Genomic DNA, 17,739 nt, shown 5'->3' on the forward strand with positions numbered 1-17,739 from the left:
CCAACAGCACCGTAGCTAGCACTGTTTCATCATCCTCCACTATCGTATTTGTTCCACCTTCGTGTTCAACATGCAATTTCCTAACTCCCTGCCTGTACCTAGCTTGAAAGCAACACAAGTGGCCAACTACGCTCAATTGCCACTTCCATATACCTACTCTGATTCGATGTTCCATTTAGCAGCATCAACTCCTAGAAAAAACTTCCCTTGCATGGCTCACTATAGCCTTAATCGTCAGCTCATGTTGCTCAGGATCCAGATTGTAACCCCTCATTAACCAGTTGTACAATCCCCCAAAAGTCCTTTCACTTGCTCTAACTATACCCTTATCTACTGACCGAAATCCTAACAAATCTACCCCTTCTGGATCAAAACCAATCTTCCCTTCTCTAAAGAAAATCTTGAAATACAATTAGTTTAACATACCTACCCACCATCGATAAAAAAAACTATACCATTATTTCAACCTACACCAACTAGATATGAGAATGAATAACCTAAACATAATAAAAAATACTAAACCCTAAGTACTAGATCAAAAATAACAATACATATAAAACATAGTTCAAATATTGTAACTCTAAATACCTCAAGCAACTAACTCTAACTATCAAATCCTAGGTCTCATTGTTACACTACCTTGCTCTAATAACCAACACTAATTTCTACAAAATACTACATCAAAAATAACAATAAAAATACCCCTAAATTACATGTTCCTAAGATCTAAACCTAGGTCTGATAGCTAGCCTAACAGGGTTCAAAAGCTAGTAACAAGATTACGTAAATTACCGGCAATAAACATCAAATCTGGCAGGGCTTCACCGCTCCTCTCATCTCAAGCTTTCTCTATTTTTTATTAAAATGAGAATTGAGACATATTTTTACCCTTTTTTTAATGGTCAGGTGTTTCTCACCCATTGGGAGGGCGAGAAATCACCCCGCCCCATTTCCACCCATTGAGAGGGGGATTTTACTAAATGCCATCGTCTCAGCGGGCGATCCATTTCTTAACCTCCGTAGCGGCCATGTAAGCAACGGTGAAAGGTCAGGTAGCCTCTCCTTGCCCTCTGGTTAGGCAATGAAATGAATCACCTTTTCAAAGGGTAAGAAATAAATCTCCCAGAGAGAGATTTTTATAAATCTCACCCACTAAACGGATGATATTTATTTCTCACCCTCTGCCTATTTTTATATTTTTTTTCAACTGGACATATATTTCTGCCAAATTAGAAAATAAAAATAGAAAATTTCTCTTCTTCACTGCCAATGTAGCAAGCGCTTGTTTTAGGCCCAGATCTGATGTCCCAGTTCGCGCAATTTACACAAGTTCGGGATATGGCCAGGTCCAGCATATTTCTCAGTAAGCCTCCCAAATGGCCCACCCAAATTAAGAGGCCCAGGAGGCAGAAGAGATCAGAAATAGGCCTAGTGTCACCCTCCTAATCAGCTCAGGTAACACTTCGTTCCATACCGAACTCAAGCGTCATAGTTGATCCACAATACTTGAACAAAAATTCCATGACTACAACTTTACTCAGAATATGAATCATCAAACACGAACCCATCATCTGAGGGCAAAACGACTACGCACAAGACATGATTAACACAAAGCAAATTACGACTACAGCAGGAGCTCAAGTTTACAAGCAACAAAGCAATCACTTATCTAAGCACAGGCTACTGGAGAATCACCACCAAATTTATTCACTTAAGTTAACAAGGTATAACACGATCATACACAGCTCCCACTAAGTCCAGTGTACATCACAGGTAAAACATTCTCAATTCAACAACCTACTACCCTATGTACCTTGTAAAATATTACGCCTCTGATCACCGCTCATACTCCATCTCAGCGAAACAGAATATCTCAAATGATACCCTATTAAACGTCGGAAAAGCCTAAGGACCTGATCTATATGTAAATAAGGAAGCAAAAAAATTCTATGGGCATAAATATGAAGTGCTGATTAATTGTGGTCAAACTTCGTAAGCGGATAAGCCAATTCTAGAGCACATCCAGTGCTTATACAGTTGGAGAAAAATGGCTTTTACATAGTCTCAGTATCAGTCAGCAACCTGCATCAGAAAATTATAACAGTTAAAAGCAAAAGGAAAAAAGGGTAAATGACAACCACAGTATACAAAGAAAAACACTTCACCTTTATAAACTAAACCAGTGAAGCAAAGTTGCTGTTCCATTGATCCACTACTGCTCAGGAGTCAGTACTGCAAAGATAAGACAGCATTAGAACCATTTTATGTTGAAGTAAAAAAAGAAACATTTTATATCGAACCGTGTAAAGCAAACACAAACGCTGATAGAACATGTCAAACCAACGGATTACATAGAATTTCCAAATAATGTCAATACAAGAGCATATACTATAACTCTTCTCTACCTATTCGGTTCAGAAAGACTCCTCTACCTCAATGTGGTTTGCCCATCGAAGACACTACTCATTTACCATATATACGCATTTATATTGCACACAATCAATCAGGAGCATCAATGGCTTTTACATGCAGTAAGGAGCAGGCACTAGTTACAGAAATAAAAATAATTTTAGTTTAATAGCCCAAGGGAGGACGAATGGTCTAGCAGGATACTTATAAAAAAAAAAGACCAAGTTTGTAAGAAACTTAATGGTATTCTACTTTGATCAAAATTCCCTCGAGTACCAATTTTCCTATAGAAAAGGGCAATTGGTGAGACAACTGAAGGATACATATCCAGAATAGATCATCCAGAAGGTGTTTCCTAAGACCATTGGTGCACTGGGAGGGAAAACCAGGAAAAAAAGGTTTTTAGGACTGTACACTTGCTCAACTACAGCTTTTATGCTGATGGTTCTTCATTGTTCGTACCCCACTGTTCCTCACTACTATTTCCATTCACAAAGACAGCACCATCAGTTGAACCATCAGCCTCAACCTCAACAGCATCGTCTTGACTCTCTTCTACTCCGTCATCCTCAGCATAAACCTCAACAGCATCTTCTTGACTCTCTTCTACTCCACTATCCTCGATTACCTGTTGAAATGGATTGGTGTTACCAGTTTTCCAAGAATAGTGAATGAAGAGGAGCAAAATAAGCAATAAGTTGTAGTGGAAAAAAAATCCTGAAAGAAAATGAAAAGTAATAACAGTCTTAAGCTTACACAGAAGCACAGAACTTTAGAAGTACATCCAACTAACCGCTGCTGAACTCAATTTAGATATTAGGTCATAAACCTTGACCAACTGGACACTGACAGGAAACAGTCTTATACAAGAACATCAGGTAACAAGCCAGCGAGGAATCATTTTTTGCGAGAACTATCAACTTTTCAACCGAGTGAATAGATTAATCAACCGGTGACTAACTGCATGAATAACTTTTGCTGCAACCCATTTCGGCAACAGTAATATCAGTACCTCGTGAACAGTGTCTTCGTTATCATCTGGTAGCACCTCTTCATGTACATGTGTATTTTTGAAAGCTTCCACTAGACTCTCATTTGACCTTTCAGCATGAATCATGTACTCCTCAGCCGGTGGATAGATACCCCTATTCATTTTTTTTTTTTGTGAGAGCATCAGTAAAAATACGATAGCTTGGGAAAAAGATGAGTATGGACATCGATTTCGATTCCATCAGATGACTCCAATTAAAGCAAAATCAAAACCCTCATCCCATGCATGGAAGAGAAAATTGGGTAAAACTTGTCAAAAGGACATAGCTATATAAAGATACAAAGAACAAAAACCTTTTGGGGGCGACGGTAGCTTCTACATTGAGAGCAATCTGCCAGTCTGGAAATAAGTTTGGGTACTCCTCAGGATCGGCCAACGACTCTGCTGCTTTTGGGTTTATCTAAAAAGCAAATGGAACAAAAAAAAAGTGCAAAATTTAATAAACATAGCCCCAGTGAAGCCAAGTATAAAAATGAGATAAATCAAATATTGCATGATTTAAGCAATTTTTTGGCACCCTAAAGCAAATAATACACAACCATCCTTAATTTAGTGTATTAAAATTATCTGGTGCATTGTGCTTATCAAATTTGAAACATCCTCATAAGTACATTCAGTATCAACTCCAGCAGTGAACCGTACCATGGTTATGCTAAACAACAATATCATGCTTGAAGTTGAATGTGTAAGTCAAAGTGACAATTTATGCTAAGAAGATACGCACTAACATCAAGTTATCCTAATGATCTGAAAGATTTAGCATAGAACTGAGTAGAACAGAAGCAAAGGAGATATATAACACAGAAGAACCTTTTGGAGATCCTTTTTCCATAATGCTACTATCTCAGGGACTTTGCTAGGAAGATAAGATCTCGCCATCAATGCTGCTTCAGGAATACGATTGCTGTATAAAGAATAGATGATCAACATAAAAAAATGTTGGATTAAGCATTGTATACAGTCTTGCCCAAATGCCTATACCTTTCTATTAACAGTTGAAGGCATTCTTCCAATTTTCCTAGCATGAAGAAACAAAGGAAAGAAACATTGTTCTTTCCTTGTTCTTTAGCTACAGATGCCAATCTTGTAATCCCTTCAGCATCCCCAAGGGATGAATACAGAAGCAATAAACCACTGAGGTCCATAGCATGTAGAAGACACTCCTCTGCCATCTCAAGCTGCAGAAAGTTGTATGACATGTAGGATACAGTATGCGACTTTAAGTTAAAGGTATACATGATTGCATCCTAGACTCATAATGCAAGGAAGAAAAATAACATGACACAGTTATCATCTTCGACACAGAATTCTATTTTTAAACCTATGGAAAGAGCAAATGATTAAGGTTAATAATGTCGCTGGTTCAAGTTTGGTGCTTGGCAATAAGCTCAGCACCTCCTTGCCATCAAAATTTTAGTATAGTATTTCTATTTACAACTGTCTTCATATTATTTAGATTGTTTTCTACTTGATAATAGCAATGAACTCATACATTATTTACAATTAAGAAACTTGAATATTATGGTAGAACAACCGTAATTTATCAGGACAACATAGATTGCACATACAAGATAAATGATACACCTGATGGCTGTACCTTTCCAGTTGACATAGCTAACTCCCCTAACTGCTTCCACTTGGACTCACTTTGCACCTCAGTAGCAATTGCCTGCAAAGTAACTCTTATTAACAAAATTTGAATAAAGGAACACTTTCTCAGAAATGTGGAATACAAATGAAAATCAACTGTACCTTTGCAATTTCGAGTCGACCAAGCTGCACAGCCAGATCAAATCTGTAGTTAGTGTCTGTTGCTATCTCAAGTGCTTCCTCCAACATTCCCCGTGATTCCAAGAAACGTGCCACACTGCAAATAGAAGATTATGTTAGTAAGCTAAACTTGATTTGCAGAGTACAGCAGTTAGAAGAAAATGGGGCACCTGTCGTATTGCTCCTTCGGTATAGATGATAACATAGAATTCGCACGATCAAAATCTCCACGCATTACAAGTGTTTTATACTCAATCAAACTAAGGAGTAAAGTATACCCAACAACACTGCAATAAGAAAATACATTAGCCACAGAAATTATGGATCAAAATTGCAAGTGAATATCAGAGCAATAAAGATGGAACTCACTTAAATTGCTTATCGATAAGATAGACACGGCTTTGGTTTGCAAGATATCCTAATAAATACATTGGCCGATCCAAGTGAAACAAGGTTGTGACCTGTAACACATGCAATGGTTACGACATGAGATAGCTCTAGTGATAGATGATTTAACTGAAAGGATACATAAGAATATCTTTTTATGTGACGAAAACACTCACCTCTCCTCCTACACAGTAATTAAGCCGCCATGAAGAATTATTGTAGATGAAACAATCACCAACCCATAGCCCAGTTCGGACGCGTTCATTGATCTCATGAAGCAGTTCAAAGGCATCTTCCACACCTTCCTCACCAACTGAACCTCCTCCATCCAAATGAGATGAAACTACATCCCTCTAAAAGGTAAAATGTGACTTCTGTATTAGTAAATTTACATTAATGTAAGAATTGCTGTTGTATTTATTAATACAATTGACAAAAAAAAGGAATATTTGTACATAAGCAGCAGATTTAACAGAAAGGACAAACTGTACAAAGGCTACAAAGATAATAACAGAACTCACATTATACTTCAAAATGTAGAACGATGTATCACTTGCAATTGTTACTAAATCACCACTGTCGGCCCAGTAGAGATTCTACAGCAAAGAAAACAGATCTTTTCAGTGGCATGACATTCCAAATGGCATGCATGCAACAACAGCTTTGAATCCATGAAGCGAAAACAATTACTCACCTTCACATTGACATCAATTCGACGTATCAACCTGCATTCCGCCCAATCGTAGAAGCAAATGAAGTCATTTGTACACATAGCCAGTAATACTCCACCAAATATGCGTTCTGTAGAAAATGATGGCCTTATGCTTTTCTTCTCCTGAAATTCAGCACCAATTATCAGATTATGTTTCAGGAACCATGGCAAAAGAGACTGACATACGGAATATAGTATGGTGGTTACTAAATGCTCGCTTAACAATTTGATCCTGAATCTGTACAGTAAAATACATCTTAATTACCAATATTTACATCGCACTTAACAAAAAGGATATTAACACAAACTATAATAATGTATATGGTAAGGATATTAACACAAACTATAATAATGTATATGGTAAGGATATTAACACAAACTATAATAATGTATATGGTCTCACTTTATTTAAAAGGATATTGACACAAACTATAGTGATGTATATGGTCTACAATTAATTTATAGTTTCTATAATTCATTTTTAGCAAATACTGAGGCCACAAATCAAATATGAGGTCCGACCAGTTTTACATTATCTTTTTATGTTATGATTCACCAGAGAATCCCACAATCGTAAAAGGAATGTTAAATATGGTACATGAAACTATTATATGGATGTTTGTCAGAAACACCTACTGCTGTATAGTAAAAACTTAACAAAACAGTAGCAGGGAAAAGTCAAACAAGTCATATTGAATAAAACCTGGAAATTTTTACTGTATATCTTTATCCTCGAGGTGCTTTCTCTGACAGCATATTCCCCATCAGTTGACCAAACGAATTCAAGTGCAGACCCAAAAGATCTATTTCTCCATGCTAATGCTGTGTATATTATGTATTCTCCATCTCCACATACAACAACAAATCTCCCATTCGGATTGTGCCTTAAGCTCTGAAACAAATATCAGTATTAGCAACCTGCTAATTAAAACCAGCACAAAAAGATATGTACGACCACAAACAAGTTTCACCAAAAAAAACAAATTCCTGACAGCTCAAAGTAACATTCAATATGCATCTACCATTACCCATCAGTCATAAACCCTCATGAACATTTTTGTGATCCCAACAAGTTACCAAAAAAATCAGTTCCACAAATGAACTATCAATAACCATGAAATGTAGACATTTCGTTTTGGTATTTGAGCTTAACGTCTGAACCGAATGCAGGTAACAGAATCTTCATACATAAAAGTTTTGTTAAACACAAAATAACCAACCAACCTGCCAAATTTCAAAATATAAATATTTTGGATGCACGATGAAATGATGTATTATCATGTCCACATTGTTTGAACACTAAAAAGAAAATCAAGAAGGTATTTTGAACTAATTTGCAAGTGTCTAATTGACTCGTGATGAAGAATATCACTATTGAAGTATGTATTCATTTAAATATCGAATGTAAACCTACTTGTGGGTAAAGGTCACAGCTTCCCAGCTCCTTCACAGCCAATGGTAATCGCTCACCATCTGCGATCTGAAAAATGAAACAGGTAAATACCATAGAAAAATTAAACAAGTCTACAGCATATTAGCATGGTGAACAAAGAAAACCTCATTGTCTGCACCAACAGTCTTGATATTAACAGTTTGGATTTCATTATGCTTTGCCCATATGATCTTTCCACTGCTGTCCATGCTAGCAACAGGAACTTCACGGCCAATTTTTATCATTATTGTCCCTTCATCATATCCAATCACGATCCTACACAAATTAAGATATTCCATATCATTAACTTATGCAGGAACGAAAAAGTTAATGAAAACATGAGACACAGCATGTTTCAGTGAGAGCGAATTCTCAAGTCCTTTTGGCAGACAAACAATTTTTTATTGTCACATCGTGTGAAATTGGGACACAGAAAAAGCATGGTAAAATACTTATTCCAGATGGCAATTGAGGACCAAATGTGAAAAATATAAATCTGTATGCAGTATGACTGGGGCTGTGGAGCTTTGATAGCAGATTATAAGACATGATATTCAGTGTCATCATGACACTTCACATGGAGAGAGAGAGAGAGAGAGTACCTTCTTGACCCCTTCATGTATCCTAAAGCCCAAACTCGCTCAAGGCCATAGTTAAGAGTGTTCTCAAGCCTGTAGAAGCATCAAGCAAATTGTTATTCCCTTGTTCTATAAGAATAAATAGAACTAGATGCTTGACAAAAGTGGAAACAATCCAAAGCATAGCAATAGGATTGTGTTTGAAATTCGGTGCCACCTAGGAATATACATGTACAGTAGCCAATTTATGAAAATACCATTCATCTAAATCATTAGCAGAATGTAATAGTTAGCCATGTATTTTGACTTTCAGAGTTTTGATGTAGAATGGTAATGTCATAATTTGGTATGAGAAACCGAGAACTCCAAGGGATTTCCTTGTATAATCACACCAATTCTGCAAAAACAATAGCTGCAAGAATTCTCTTTTTCTCAACACTTGTTAAAGGAGCTAATCACTTCGACAATCACCAATGGTTATAAGCTATTCTGATCATATATTTCATGATGGTTTATGCTCAACCATTACTATCAGCTCTGATAACAATCAGGATAGGTTTAGTATCAAGCATGTCTCTCGTTCATCCCTATTTATAGTTGCAGTGTTTTCTCTGTATGTTAACCATTTTTACTGGTAGGGAAGGACTAAGTTGTAATACAAAATCAACAGGTGTAAGTTTAACCCTGTCACGAATGTTTGTTCTACACTGAAGCATACAAGGCTGTACCAGTCGAGGATACACCACAGAATAAATCAATAGATTTTCAAATCGACATCTAAAAAATGCATATGGAAGAAAAAGAAATCACAACCAGTCAGGTCAGCACAGGATAGGACTACACTGACAAATGTTTAAACTTCTGATTTTCTTACACCCTGATACTATTGCCATACATCCAAGCACATCATAATATGAGAAAACTAGTGGTCACCCAAGTTTACTCAATCTGACTTAACTAAACTTGCTGTCACACTGTAAGCAACAAATTATGCATTAAGCTTTAAAACCTAGTGATACAATGGCACAAGTTAAACCCCGAATAAAAATAAATAAATATCAATGCATTTTTGTCCCAAGCAAGTTAAACCTCAAATAAAAAAAAATCTCAAAGCATTTTGTCCCAAGCGAATTAAACCTCAAATCAAATAACATAACAGAGTGCTATCATAGAAACTGTTGATAAACTTTGGTTCCTGCCATATTTGGCCTCAAAATGACAGCACAATTGCATTTATATGCAAACGACATGCATGCCAGGGGTACGAACTAGATGAGAAGCAATACCTGTAGGTAGTAGAGTGCCACATGCGAACTGTCCCATCCTCTGAGCCAGTAATTATTATAGGTAGCTCCGGATGGAAACATACAGCAGAGACATTATGTGTGTGTCCTTCAAGTGTTTGAACACAGCTCTTTGTTTGATAGTCCCAAACCTGATTCGACCAATAACGTCATAACAATGTACATACAGGCTCACAGGAGTATAATTCAGTGCATACAACAAACCTTTGCAGTCTGATCATCAGATCCAGTAATTAAATATGGCCGATCACCACCAGTGAAGTAATCAAGACAGTTCACACCTTTTGAATGGCCATCTAGTGTGAAGTTAGGGTCAGGAGAACCAAGACTCCATATCTGAAATATAAATTAGGATATCACAGTCAAGCTCAGAAAAAGATAATGTGGGCAAAATAATGCACAATTTTGGCCAACAAGATTTTCTTAAGGGGAGAAAACACAAACCTTAATTGTGCGATCAAGGGAAGCACTGGCAAAAGTATTGGTATCTTTTGGGTTAAGTGTGACTTGCATCACATAGTGAGAATGCCCCTCAAAGATTTGAGTACACACCCAGCCTTTGTCCCAATCCCATAGCTTAATAAGCATGTCATCGGAAGATGACAAAACAAAAGGCTGGGTTGGATGAACAACCACACACCTAATGTAGTCAGTATGAGCTTCAAAAACCTTGACCTTATCCATTGTATTGTAATTGTACACACGGATGAACATATCGTCGGCGCCAGCAACGACCCATTGCTTTCGAGCAATAAATTTAGACGAACGAACTGAAATTGGCATGGTTATATTAGCATGATGGCATATCAGGGAATACAAGTAAGCAGTAAATTGGGCAACCATACCTGGTAAATCCGTGACTTCAAATGACTTCACCATAGTCTGGGGATAAATTAATACAATTTCATAAGTTAAAGTTTAAGAACAAACCTACCGAGTAATACTTCTCAAGTTTCTTAAAAAAAAAAAAGTAGTTCCATCTCCACTGTCCCTATGTTCCCCTACAAGTCATGAATTCACGAGTTGCATGCTTCCCATCCATTACTGGAGTTTAGTTTTGTGTTTGCCTTTTTCTCGTTTCCTATATGTAGTCTGTGCACCCTTTGCAAGTTGGTTACAAGTTCTACTTATGCAACTAAAACTAATCCGCCTCAGCAATTACCTGGAAGGTGCTTGACTTTTGTCTTGACCAGTACTTTTTTGCAAATGCCATTAAACCCTTCCTCTGTGGGTTTTATGTGCGCTGGCATATCGCCAAGTTCATTATTGCGTACACCCTAAATCCCAGAATATTTTACTTTCTACAGTGAATGCAATGTACAAGTAATGGCTAGTCATCATTGCATAAACGTTCATCCAAGAACCCCGATTGGCCGATTCAACAGAAAATCAGACGCAAACTACTGTGAAGCATCAACAATCACCTACCTGCGTCTGATAGTTCCAGATGCAAACGCTCCCTGAGTACAGACTCGACAAAATCCTGCATGACAGCAGATGACAATAATGTAATTAACCATGGCTTAGTCGAAGCGCTCATAATTCATACGGCATTTCTGTACACACTATCCGCCACTCACCATGGCTCTGTCGGATGCAGATCCACGGACTTGACCCTCTCCGACCTCTGCGCGAGCTTCCTCTGATCCAACCAAACGGATAACCACCATCAGCGAAACGGCTCCAAAATACACACCATACCAAAAAAAACCAAACGGATCCGAGCGAAAGGCATCGCGATTACCTTTATATCCAACCGGAGCGGCTGCCGCACCACGCCCATCGCCCGCCCACCACCACAAACACAGCAAAAAAAAGGGGGCAATCACGTCAGTACAGAACGTCCGAAACCACCAGATCCACGCGGGATTCGACCAGCCTCGCCGCGGATCTCGCTACCTCGCGAGCCGCCGCGCGACACGAACGGCCTAGGACCACGCGGGCGTGATCTCGCGTTCGCGGCGAAGCAGCGAGGCGGGGCTTGGAAGAGGAGTTCGTCGGGAAGGACGACGAGGGAGGGAGAGGTAGAGGAACGTACCATTGTGGCTCCCCCGACGGCGGCGAGGCGAGGAGGGTGGCGGGCGGAGGCGCAGCCGTGGAGGCGATGATTCTAGGGTTCGCGGAGCGGGAGAAGCGGGGCCGCGTGGGTGGTGGCCTCTCGCCGGACGAGCAGGGGCAGGCGCGGCGCGGGGAGGCGGAGAGGAGAGGAGAGATTTACGAGTGCGGGGGAAGCGGTGGGACTTGGGAGGGGGAGGGGGAGGGGGGGGCGTGCGAGGTGGGAAAGCGGGTTAACGGGTCCCGGAGGTAGGGTGGGTTGGATCATTGGATGATTTGGATCTGGAGGTTGTGTGTTTTTCTAGTTAGCTTTTTGGATCGTGGGATGTTGATTTGTCGTGCTGACGTAGTGGTTAAGCAAAACTGGGTTGTCCTGTAAAGCTGGACAGCAACTAATGTTAACGTTAGATGCGAAAGGTCCAACATTTTTGTGATGTTCGATTGTTTTCTTCCGAAGTTACGCGTTGTTAAACCGAACTCGATTGTATGTTCCACCGGTTAATCGATACGGCTTTATTTTATCAAAAATAAAATAACTAAAAACTCTACATCTTTTACTAATTCTTTCTGCCAGTGTGTTTCAGATCTTTAGATGGGTTAGGTGGGGTTAGGCTAGAGGCAGGATGGTGGACATGGCCCTGTTATATTTGTGGGTCATGTAGGAGGACGGTAGACGGCAGTGTTAGAAGGAAGAGGGACCCTTATAGATGGAGAATAAGAGTAAGTAGTATTTGATTTATTATATGGAAATATATATGTACTAGTTGGTTTTAAATCGGAGTTTATCCTGTTGTTTGGTTTGCTAGATTAGATAATCTCATATAGGATAGATAGTCTAGATTCTAAAATATACTAAGTAGATGTTGTATGAGATGGTGTGGTAAATTTGGTGTAACCAACCGTATAGGATCGAACATCCACTTCCGAGTTGTTCCTATCACATCTGCTCTCCACCTTGTGTGCTTCACTGAATTCGTTGTTGCGCTGCTGACTGCCTCGTAGTCCACCTCTGTCACTCCTCTCAGCCGACCTTCTTGCCTGTCTGCCGTCGGTATCCCAGGAGACATCGCTGTCAAACTACGTCACCGAAGCTCGCCGCCAGAAGGTTGCCGGCAATGTCAAACCCCATGCCCCCCAGCACCGGCAAGCCCAAGCTCACCAAGCTCAGGTACACCCTGTCCCTGCACGACACAACTCGAGTTTTGTTCTAGTTCTTCTCACTTTGGTGGAGATTTGATTGGAACCGCCCCTCCGCTCTGCAAATTGCAGGTTAGTCATCACCCCTGGGACAATATTGATCCTTCTCGCGGGGCGCTTCATGGGGAGGAGAGTGGTGTTCCTCAAGCAGCTCAGTCCGCCCTGTTCCTCATTTCCAATTGGTCTGATATTGGGGGGTAATGGTTGGTGTCATTGCTTCCCCATATACCGTCAAATAGAGTAGTCACATGGATTTGTGGGTTGATTGCTAATAGACTATTGTTCTACCTTCCTGGTCATTGCTAATAAAGTAGATATTTGTGTTGCTAATATACATATATTGGTTTCATTGTAGACGCTGGATTCTGGAACCTGTATGTGTTAGCTTGTCATGATTATTGGTGTAGGTTGAGGTAAAGTAAGAATGTGAGATTGATTGTGTGCATCGTCTCTGTTGGATCATTAGAGGATTGGTTAGATGCTTTATTTGGAGAGGCTTACATGCATACATCTATTTTAAAATTACTGAAAACATAATGGATTATGATATTTGAGAAATGGAAATGGGAACTCCCCACTTAGGTGTTTGAATTTGTCATCTGTTTTAAATCACTTTGTTTTGTGTTGCCAATTGCAGGCTAGTGAAGGCAGCAACTGGAACTAGGAAAATTCTTAAATGCCTTGCACACATTGTTCACCTTCTCCATATGAGATTTGATGCTCTTCCAATGTATAGTCAGGTCATTATGCACTTTAGTTTATGATCAAAACTGGTGTCATATTAGTTGGTGTCAATTCTGAAGCAACTGGAACTAGGAAAATTCTTACATGCCTTGCACACATTGTTCACCTTCTCCATATGAGATTTGATGCTCTTCCAATGTATAGTCAGGTCATTATGCACTTTAGTTTATGATCAAAACTGGTGTCATATTAGTTGGTGTCAATTCTGAAGCTACTTGTGAATTTTCTTAATTGTTGTGATGGTGTATGTCATCTAACTTGTTCTGATTCAACTTGTGATTCATGCTTATTGTTGGTGTCTTGTCCATTGGAACTTGCGATTCATGCTTGTTCTTTCAGCCTGGTGAGTTCCTACCTGTATATTATTGTGACCTTGAGACTTCTTAACATTGTAGACTCATTTTGCATCTAAGTATGTCCCGGTAATCATCCATATTTGAGACTTTCAGTACTCATTGAACTGATGATCAGTTATCATATATTTTCATTCTGAAGACTAACTATCATTACTATATCCTTTGACAGTTGGATTGTGTCCTTCCTTGGTGTTCATGGACCCTTGTTTTGAGCTCAAGTCAACCGTTTCTTCACTGTTCAGACACTAAAAACTTCAAACATTCAATATATGCCGTATATATGATCAGAAGAAAGGGAAAAAAATAAAAGGCATAAAAGCGTAGCCATTGGTTAACCCAAATTTGTGATGGTTGCACGGTACTTGATCTGAATATTGCTGAGACCTTAAAATATGAGGTAACTTCACCGCAAGAAGAGAATAAGTGATCTTATTTGCACAAATTCAGTCAATCAAATATAAGCTTTTACGAGGTTATCTTATTCCATACAACAAACCAAACAGAAACAAATATTATTCTATATAACTAACTAAACATTTAGATTGTATTAACCCATCTAGGACCATTCCATCCACTGAACTATCTATACAGGTATGAGGTGATTTAGACATCCAAACACACCTTAGTTGGGACACCATAAAAGATGCGGCATAGTTGACAATGCTGCTCCAGAGGATAAAAGAGATATTACCAAAGCTTGAAGATTTGTGTTGAACCATCACATGAAAACCCAGTGACTGGTAATGATGGCTGAAATTAAAAGAAAATTCAGTCGACTGCTAAAGCGATGCTCTCTTGTTTCATCATTCTCTTATCTATTGCATGACCATTTAGTTAGACTTTGTTTTTTTTTCTTTCGTTCATCGTTTGAGAAACGAGGAAACCAATAATATCTAGTGCACAATAGTATCTTTTCTCATTGGTTATTATCCGACCAGGGACTACTAGTCACATCCCCTCTCTCTCTACATTATCTTTGATATACTGTCTCGAGGAGACTAAATAAAATATCCAGATCGCATCATTCTTCAGTACTTCAGTTCTTCTCCAGGCAGGGTTTGTTCTTGGCTTTGAGCTCCTTCACTGCCAAGTGCCAACCGTTAGTGCCGGTATCTCCTAGTTACCTAAAGATTTATGGCTTCATTGTGATCGTTTCTCATAAAGTCGCAGAAAAGAAAGGAAGTACTAGTCATACCCCGCAAAATTTCCAAAACAAATTATGTCAATTACAAAACAAGAAAAAAATGACAAAATTAATTAGTATGCATTCGCAGATGATTGCTGGATTCTAAGAGCTAAAGTCATGCACTGGCACCAATATATACAAAAAAACGAATTTTTTGCAGCTAACAATAAGCTAGTACACAGGCATCGATGTCTGTCTCCATACAAAAGGAGGGGAATGAAATTTTGGTACAGGGGAACTCTGCAACTCAGGCAGAAGCACAGCTCTGGCGCCGGAGCAAAAGCACAGCTCTAATGAAGCGCGTACGTGGCGACGAGGGCGGCGACCATGAGCGCGTAGGCGATCCCCCGGTCGACGGCCTGCCGGTCAATCCCCCGCCGCCCCGGCGTTGCGGCCACCGTCTCCTCCGCCGCGGACGACTTGCAAGCTGCCATGGAAACGCTGAGGATCCCCAGGAACGGCTGAGCGAGCTGCCACAACGTGCACCGGAGCTGCGGTCACGGAGACGGAGAAGAGATTAGCCAACGATGCTATGGTTGGATGAGAGCCAAGGGATCAGGGTGCGTATATATCTGCGCACGGGCGCCGTGTGCCGAGGAAGGAATACTTGCTCAAGTAAGTCCGGTGGCCGCCTCGTTTGATCGGGGAACGGGCAAGGTGTGCGCGTTTGGCTTTTCTGCGGCCGGAACTCGGACGGAAGGAGGTCGCGGGCTGACGGCAGGCCGCGTGGACGGCGACGCGGCATGTTTCTAGACGCGAAAGCGACGGCGAGATTCTGGACGATGCCGCAAGATCAGAGCGATGTGTGGTGGTCGGTCAGTGGAGCGAGCGTGTGGGGGAAAAAACTGCTGGAAATGGCGCGGGTAGCGCGGGCAAGGGGAACTGTGCAGCAGGCGCCGACTTTGACCGGCCGGCGCCGGGATGTTTCGTGATTCGACACGCCATGGTCCATTAGTCCGGCTCAGCGGAGCAAATTACCTGACGAGGTGAACCGGCCGGGCCGCCTCTCACCAGTCACCAGTCCCGCGAAGCCCACGCACGTATCATTTTTTGTGCACCCCAAGTCCATCTAATTTTGGGTTAAGCCAGCTTTAGTCATGCGATGCAAATGCACCCATCGCCGGATTTCGCGAATCCTATGTGTCAGTCCGCCGAGTGGAGCACCAGGCCAGTCAGGCCACGTGGTGGCTCCCGGTTGGTTGGCAAGGAAGGGTGGGTGGGGATTTTTAAATTAGTATTAATTTAATAGAAAATTACGAGAGTAGTATTTGAAATTATCAAATTAGTATCACGTCGGCAAGTGAGCTGTCGGTAGGGCACTTATCGGTTTTTCGCCCGCCGATAGGGATCTATCGATATTTGGAATGCTAAAAAGTGGTGGCCCACCTCTTTTATAGCGGTATGTAGTGTGATAGGATGCCTATCAGCACACTAGATGCCGACAGAGCTTATCACCACGCTAGGAGCCTGTTTGGTTCATATACTAATCTTGTCATTATTATCATATTTTTTTGTCACACTCACCTAAGTTTAGTCGATCAAAATATTCGTCACACTTTATCACATTAAGAGAATCTTGCCACACTTTTTAGTCACTAACGTGCAGGGCCATAGCAGTAGAAAGATAATCTTGCTATAATTGTGGCTACAAACCAAACAGATGTGTAAGCTAGTCAAACATGACTAACTTTTAAGTGTGACAAACCGTGCCAAGTTTTGACTATGAACTAAACATGACCTAGATGCCGACAAACACCTTTATAATGCATGGAGACTCGTGCCCATTTGTTTTGGTTCTGCGTAGAGAGAGGAGAAGACGTTGTGCGAGTGTGAGAAGAGAGGATAGAAGGAGGAGAAAGAAGAAGAAGATAAGAATAAGAGGTATTTTTTATTTTTCTTGTTCGTTGAATAGTTTAGAAATTTTAGAAACAGTTTTAGAAATTTTAGAAACTTTAGAATAGTTTTAGAAATTATAGTGTGATTTGCGAATTGTAGTGTTATTTACGAATAATTTAGAACGGTTGGAATAATTTTAGCAATAATAGTAACAATAAAACTAGGAATTTTAGCGTGATGTAGGAATAATTTTAGCATAATTTAGGAACAAGTTTAGCATAATTTAGAAATAATTTTAGGAATTTCAATAAATTAACAGATAATAATATGATTTTTTTATCAGTGATGCTAGGAGATGTGGCTTTTAGAGTGTTATTATGGGGGAAGATATGTTTAACAGTGTGATAGTGGAGTAGATTTAAGCAATTTTCAGTTTGTGGATGTTGGTATCAATAATCTTGGTGAAATGCGACACAGTCAAAGTGATATGGATGTTACATAATGTGTTGGAAATTAGCCTGTCAAAGCAGCGTTTGTCGAGAAGTGTTATGTTGCCTAAGAGGTGTGTGACTAGGTGGAAGTAGAAGTTTTTAGACAAAACAATGGAGGCAATTTATGAGGTTGGGATTGTACGGAGTTTTCGGCATGCCATGCTTGTAGAAGGGACAATGATAGGTTTTGGAGAAGATGAGTCAAGTGCCCTCATGGAGGTGGAAGAAATC

At 40.0% G+C, this 17,739-nt stretch overlaps 1 protein-coding gene across 2 annotated transcripts; it reads right to left on the reverse strand.

Moving 5' to 3' along the window:
- Positions 1-1,600: 1,600 nt before the first annotated feature.
- Positions 1,601-11,895, reverse strand: LOC133918610 (coatomer subunit beta'-2-like). 2 transcript variants are annotated; one of them, XR_009909799.1, is made up of 26 exons: positions 11,682-11,895; positions 11,388-11,408; positions 11,224-11,285; positions 11,072-11,126; positions 10,489-10,525; positions 10,088-10,413; positions 9,848-9,979; positions 9,626-9,774; positions 8,364-8,432; positions 7,887-8,037; positions 7,744-7,809; positions 7,033-7,221; positions 6,312-6,452; positions 6,139-6,213; positions 5,794-5,970; positions 5,600-5,691; positions 5,401-5,517; positions 5,213-5,327; positions 5,058-5,129; positions 4,442-4,638; positions 4,271-4,364; positions 3,754-3,860; positions 3,422-3,554; positions 2,824-3,037; positions 2,166-2,232; positions 1,601-2,082 (listed from the first exon to the last, which is right to left on the reverse strand). XR_009909799.1 is itself a non-coding variant. In XM_062362563.1 (26 exons), exons 1-25 carry the CDS (start codon positions 11,682-11,684, stop codon positions 2,213-2,215), a joined length of 2,766 nt encoding a protein of 921 aa, XP_062218547.1. In that variant the 5' UTR covers positions 11,685-11,895; the 3' UTR covers positions 1,601-2,082; positions 2,166-2,212. The 2 variants fall into 2 exon arrangements, 1 of the variants encoding a protein (XP_062218547.1); XM_062362563.1 differs by having other exon boundaries at positions 2,872-3,037.
- Positions 11,896-17,739: the final 5,844 nt, after the last annotated feature.

Source organism: Phragmites australis, chromosome 5 (genome assembly GCF_958298935.1).
Source record: "Phragmites australis chromosome 5, lpPhrAust1.1, whole genome shotgun sequence".
Classification (NCBI taxonomy): Eukaryota; Viridiplantae; Streptophyta; class Magnoliopsida; order Poales; family Poaceae; genus Phragmites; species Phragmites australis.

Excerpts from the sequence above, each read along its gene's own strand:
- LOC133918610 (XM_062362563.1), bottom strand. Across the intron at positions 11,127-11,223 it reads CTGCATCCGACAGAGCCATG|GATTTTGTCGAGTCTGTACT; the intron begins GTGAGTGGCGGA and ends GCTGTCATGCAG. Across the intron at positions 10,414-10,488 it reads TGAAGTCACGGATTTACCAG|TTCGTTCGTCTAAATTTATT; the intron begins GTATGGTTGCCC and ends TGCCAATTTCAG.